The 5,764-nt window shown below is 36.2% G+C and overlaps 2 protein-coding genes across 2 annotated transcripts in view; one reads left to right on the plus strand and one right to left on the minus strand.

The window, feature by feature from the left end:
- Positions 1 to 455: 455 nt before the first annotated feature.
- LOC119077188 lies at positions 456 to 1,502 on the minus strand. Its single transcript, XM_037184370.1, has one exon. It carries the CDS (start codon positions 1,500 to 1,502, stop codon positions 456 to 458), a length of 1,047 nt encoding a protein of 348 aa, XP_037040265.1.
- Positions 1,503 to 2,587: 1,085 nt separating this feature from the next.
- LOC119077189 (guanine nucleotide-binding protein G(q) subunit alpha-like) overlaps positions 2,588 to 5,764 on the plus strand; it is a 3,475-nt gene continuing 298 nt past the window's right edge. The window contains exons 1-5 of the mRNA XM_037184371.1: positions 2,588 to 2,638; positions 4,693 to 4,976; positions 5,094 to 5,223; positions 5,308 to 5,461; positions 5,703 to 5,764. The exon at positions 5,703 to 5,764 is cut by the window's right edge and continues 49 nt beyond it. Of these exons, the coding sequence (XP_037040266.1) occupies positions 2,588 to 2,638; positions 4,693 to 4,976; positions 5,094 to 5,223; positions 5,308 to 5,461; positions 5,703 to 5,764 (681 nt within the window). The remainder of the gene's footprint in view (positions 2,639 to 4,692; positions 4,977 to 5,093; positions 5,224 to 5,307; positions 5,462 to 5,702) is intronic.

Here is a 5,764-nt window from a genome sequence, read left to right on the forward strand (position 1 = left end):
GTTTTGTTTATTCGCCGTGGGTGCAAAATGGTTGGATTTTTTTATCGGTTGGAGTCGGCGTTACGTGTAATTCAAAAGATTTGTTGTTTTTCTATGTTAAATCGCTATATTTCGATCCGCGTTTGGATCATCATCAGGCTACGGGGAGAGACATTGCATTGGATTGGAAATTATTTTTCTTTTCATTCAAAATTGTCACACTTTGTTTACCTTTCTTCTATACAATAATATCACATTTACATCGGTTGAGCTATGCTCTTCATGCGCTTTTGGTTTAAATTTAAAAAACTAACTGGACTTGGATTACAATTAAATAAATAAATTAGGATAAATAGATAAATTAGCTTAAACATTGCTCTATGAGCTTATCACAGGATTTTCAAAACACTTGTTTATCGGAGTCATTTCAGCTGTTCACTTGTCAAACTCTTGCGTGTGTGTAGGTGTCATGAAAATTATGGTTGAGTGTCGTGCGCAGTGTTGTTAGCATTGTCGTTTTGGCGATCTATGTTCATTGTTCGATGTATTTTCATCAGGTTAACGTATGAGGTGTGTAGACCTGATTTATCTGTTTGTGTGTTGACTGTATTCGGCGTCTTGTGTATGTACATTTTTTCTGCTATGAGACGTTGCCAATAGTTCGGGATCTGTTCGAGTATCGTGACGTCATTGAAATTGAACGTGTGGGATTTGTTTACTGCATGGAGTGTTAGTCCGGTGGTGTTCTGTTGTTTCTTCAGATGGACATCGCTCTTGTGTTTTGTCATCCTATCTTTCAATTTCTGTTTCGTGATGCCAATGTATGTGCAGTTACAGTCTTGACATTTGATCTGGTATACGACTTTCGATTTTTGTTCTTTAGGTATCTTGTATTTCGTTCGTGTGTAGATGTTGCCAATTTTATTTGTCGTTTTGCAGCTTAACGTCATATCGTATCTGTTCAGCGTTTTCTTCAGTCGTTCGGACAGACCGGGAACGTATGGTGCCGATATGAATCGGTTCTTTCTGTCGCTTTTTATTCTGCAGTTGTTGTAGTATTTGTCGACTCGATTCGCTATGATGTTCGAAACGAACGGTTCTGGATATCCATTTCCTGTCAGAAGTTCTTTTACTCTTTCGATGCTTTTTGGTCGGTCTTGTGGATTTGTCAAAGCGATGGCCCGGTCGGTGAGTGTTGTTGCGACATTTCTTTTGTGTGTCATCGGGTTGTGGGCTTGGAAATGTAAGTATCTTCCGGAAGCTATGGATTTTTGGTACCATTTCGTGTCGACCTTTCCGTCATTGCGTCTATTCAGGGTCATGTCCAGGAAATTTATCGATGAACTGACTTCCTCCTCTACAGTGAATTTTAGATTCCGATGGTGGTTGTTGAAATGGTTCATCATGGTTTGGCTTTCATTCTCTGGTATAGCCACGATGATGTCATCGACATATCTTTTGTAGAATGGTATCGTGAAAGGTAGTTTTTTAATCGTGGTTTCTTCCAAATCTTCCATTACCATGTTTGCCAGGAAGCCGGATATTGAATTTCCCATGGCTAGCCCTGATATTTGGAGGTAGAAATGGTCTTTGTATCTGAAATACGATTCGGTGGTGATGATGTTGATTGCCTCTAGGAATTGTTTTTGTGTGAGGAACGTGTGTGGCTTGATTTTTTGCCATCTCTTCTTTATTGCTTTAGTGCATAGAGCGGCTGGAACGTTCGTATAAAGTGATTTGGCGTCTAATGAAATGAGTTTGTATCCATCGGGTATGTTTGCGTTTTTGATATCTTTAGCGAATTGCCAGCTACCTTTCACGTGGTACGGTGACTCATTGTCTATGTTACCTAAAACTTCTGCTATCAACTTACTCAGTTTGTAGGTCGGTGATTGTATCGTTGACACCACAGGCCGGAGCGGGATGTCTTCGTTAGGTTTCTTTTTGTGTAACTTTCCTAGGCCGTATACCGCTGGGGCTACACTGTTGTGCGTTTTTAGGTATTTCTCTTTCTCGTCGTCGATTTTGTTATTTAGTCGCCAGTTGTTTATTAGGTTGTTCACTTTTGTTTCTATCCTGTTTGTGGGATCTCTTGATGTTTTTATGTATGTTTTGTTGTCGTTCAGAAGTTTATCTTTTTTCTACACTCCGCTTCGCGTCGCTTTCATACTTAGACGTTTTCACCACCTGGGTCGAAAACACACCTTTTAGATCCTAGTGATGAAATATACTATTTTCTTCTGATTTTTCGTCCTATCGTTTTTTTGATTTTTTTTTTAAATAATTGTGCTTTCATCATATTTAAGGATTGTATTTTACTTACTATGTGACATTTTGCATGAATAAGTTCTTCTTAATATAATTTCAGAAGGAGAAACCACTTTTCCGATAGTTGTGATTTTTATTGATTTTTTTATGATTTATCGCGTCATTTTTATTATAAGGTAGCGAATGGTGATTTGCTTACGCAAAAATGAATTTGTTCGGGTAAATTTGTATGGAAAGAAAATCGTAGCACAAGTGACGATGCTATGAACCGTAATTTGTTCCAATTATTCTACTTTAATCATGTCTAGTAGACATCTTTCCTAAGATCGCATACCACAACATGACACACCAAGCTGAAAGTTACAGCGTTAGCACAAATCTCGGTTTCGTTGTATTGTTTAAAATCAGGGATAGCTGTAAACACACGACCAACTTTGTGTTGATATAATCAACAATTATGCTGGACTGTCCCTTGTTTAGACTGTGGTGAATAAGGGATTACAGTGTAAACCGCAGCGTAATTGCAGCGTATAACAATCGGAAAAACAATATTTTTATTGCTCACTGTAGTGTGGGAACTTTTGCGTGGTGGATGGCTTCAATTTTCGTGAAATTTTGGTGTCGGGGGTTTGAAACTTGGTCAGGGCATAATTTTTATTTGTGGTTAATGGTTCAAAGGGAGTGACAAAAAGTATAAATGAAAATCCGTTTGGTCACTCAGTGACAAAAAATTATGGGAAAACAGAGAACAAAAGGCCATTCGAACGTCACCCAAATGACGCATGGAAAAGTTCACTTTTCGAAGAGCCGCCGTTGCAAGAATAGTTATTATTACTCGGTCACATAAGACTATTATGCAACAAGTGGCGAAATGTGGTTGTTTTTATCACTAGATTTTGTCCTCTTGGTAAACAAATACCTTTTTCGAGGAAAATACCTGTTTCTCCTTTAAAACGTTTTGTAGCTATTTACTCAAATCAAAATGTTTTTCTGACTCTAATACCTACGGAAAGATTCAGCAGATGAGCTTCAGATCCATTTAGACTCACTATTTTCTTACAATTTGTGCTGTTGATTTAGGCTGCCCATATAGACTTTGTTCCTATACTGCAAAGATCTTAACCGTGGTTTTCTTGACAGGATTTTGTTCACAATTTTCACTCTTTCATTATCTGAATGTCACGCTTATTTATGCACAGCCAAAAAAATAAGTCAGGTGAGATAACTGAGACAATGGAAGCACATTAAAAAAATCGGAATACAGTTAACAAACAATGAAACGAAGGGGTAACTGTGAAACAAAGCGCCATTCGTTATAAGTTCCAATCGTTTCTGATGTTGGCAATGAGCCATTCCAGTCAAATCTGACATAAAATGTATGAACTACAGTCGATGTGTAATTCATTTGAATATCAAAATGCAGATTTGGGAAAAAGCCAATTAGTGAATTATAAGAAAAATGAAATTTCATTGATTTAACTTCGTTTGGAGAATTCTGACGATGAGTTTTATGCATGATACGAAAAAAAAACCTCGTCCGAAGCTAAGTGATGATGATGATGAAGCTAAATCAATGAAAATTCATTTTTCTTATAATTCGCTATTTCCACACGTCCCGTTTCGGATTTAGTATTCATTTGTTTAAAAAAAAAACAACAAATTCTGGCTAGCGCTGTCTTGTAAACCAAAAGTTCATTGAAAGTAGTGAAGTAAAAGAACAAGTATCAAACAGCAGAGAATAGATTGTACAGAAGAAGTAACAAACAGTTTGTCAAGCGCACAAGTCTTATACCGAAGGTCATAAATCGTCTGATTAAAATTTAATGATTTTAAATGGATTTAAATTATCGCGGCCAGTTTAGAAAACTTCAAATCTAAGAATTTGTTTTAGTTATAAAAAGTATAAAACCTGGTTGATGTTCTAGCCAATAGAGTTAATTGTCCACTAAATTGAATCGAAATTAAAAGTGAATCGATAAAAACGTTTTACTTTTTTCTAATTCAATTCGAGTTTGAAGTAGTAGTCCAATTATTTTTGGATGATCACCACTCACTCACTTCATATTCATCAATCTTTTTTAAAATCCAATTGATATTTAAGCCACTAATATTACATCGATATGCCAATTAGTTTGAGTACTCACTCATAATCAGTAGCTCCATAATATGGTGGAATAAGTTGCCAGCTATCATCATAAAATTCATACCCATGAGTGCTACTTGGATGTGTCATTATTCAATATAATGTGTGTTCAATGTACTTCAACGAGTCACTCAAAAAAATAAATGAAAAAAAATCCGAAAATTGTTAGACCACTAAAATTGGAGTGATCGACATCTGATCATCGTATTTTCATGGAAACTATTTTGAAAAGGGTCTCGATATAATATCCCACCGCCGACACGATTGCCTAATTTTTGTTGTTGTATAACTAATTCCGTTAGAAACATGCTGAATTTATTGCATCAGTCGCGTACGAATCGTTACGGTCTTTCGACGAACGGTATGTTGAAGCAATAAATAGTCTCTGGGCTGATGACGGAGTTTTGGAATGCTATTACCGCCGAAGAGAGTATCAGTTAGCCGACTCTGCTAAATACTTTTTTACAAATGTCGAGAGAATCGCTGCATCCGATTACTTGCCAACGCAGCAAGACATTTTAAGGTCGAGGGTGTCGACAACGGGTATCGTTGAATATACTTTTGACCTGGATTCAGTAGTATTTAGGTAAGAAAACCAATGAATGTTCGTAATACATCGTACAACGATTTACCCAAGGAATAAGTTATAAGAAGTCGATGGACCGGTACCAATTTGAAATTAATTGAATTTTCCGTTTTTAAGAATGATTGATGTCGGCGGACAGAGATCGGAGAGACGGAAATGGATACACTGTTTCGAGAACATCGATCCAATCATTTTTTTAACTTCCCTAAGTGAATACGATCAGGTTTTGTGTGAATCAGAGAGTGTGGTAAATATAGGATTTGAATTCAAAAATTTCTTATTTATTCTTATTTCGGTTTTCTTTCTTTATTTCCGATGAACCCGCTTAAAGAATCGTATGCTGGAGAGTAAATCACTATTCTACTACATTCTGAAATCTCAATGGTTTGTTGACTCGTCGATTATCTTCTTTCTCAACAAGACGGATCTGCTCGAAGAGAAGATTATGTATTCGAATTTGGTTGATTATTTTCCGGAATTTGACGGTAAGTTCAATAAAAACTAAACTTAAATTTGGGTATCGCGAACGTATGATTGGATTGCAATGATTGTCCAGAAAAATGGTATGATTCGGGAGTAAAAGATTTGAAATCGATCTCTTTAAAGTAATGTAGATCAAATGAAGTAATAGATCCGAGACTAAAACTGTCTATAAACTTGCTGTCTGTTTAAGGTTCTGCAGATTAAAATGTATTTTGATTTAATTAATTTTTGTTAATTTTTCAGGAGAAAAGAAGAATGCGAAACAGGCGAAAGAATTTATTTTAAAAATGTTTGTTAACCTGAAT

The sequence above is a fragment of the Bradysia coprophila genome, unplaced genomic scaffold, assembly GCF_014529535.1.
Source record: "Bradysia coprophila strain Holo2 unplaced genomic scaffold, BU_Bcop_v1 contig_232, whole genome shotgun sequence".
Lineage (NCBI taxonomy): Eukaryota > Metazoa > Arthropoda > Insecta > Diptera > Sciaridae > Bradysia > Bradysia coprophila.

Bases quoted from the DNA above. Each gene is read 5' to 3' on its own strand.
- LOC119077188 (XM_037184370.1), bottom strand. From the start codon at position 1,502: ATGGTAATGGAAGATTTGGAAGAAACCACGATTAAAAAACTACCTTTC.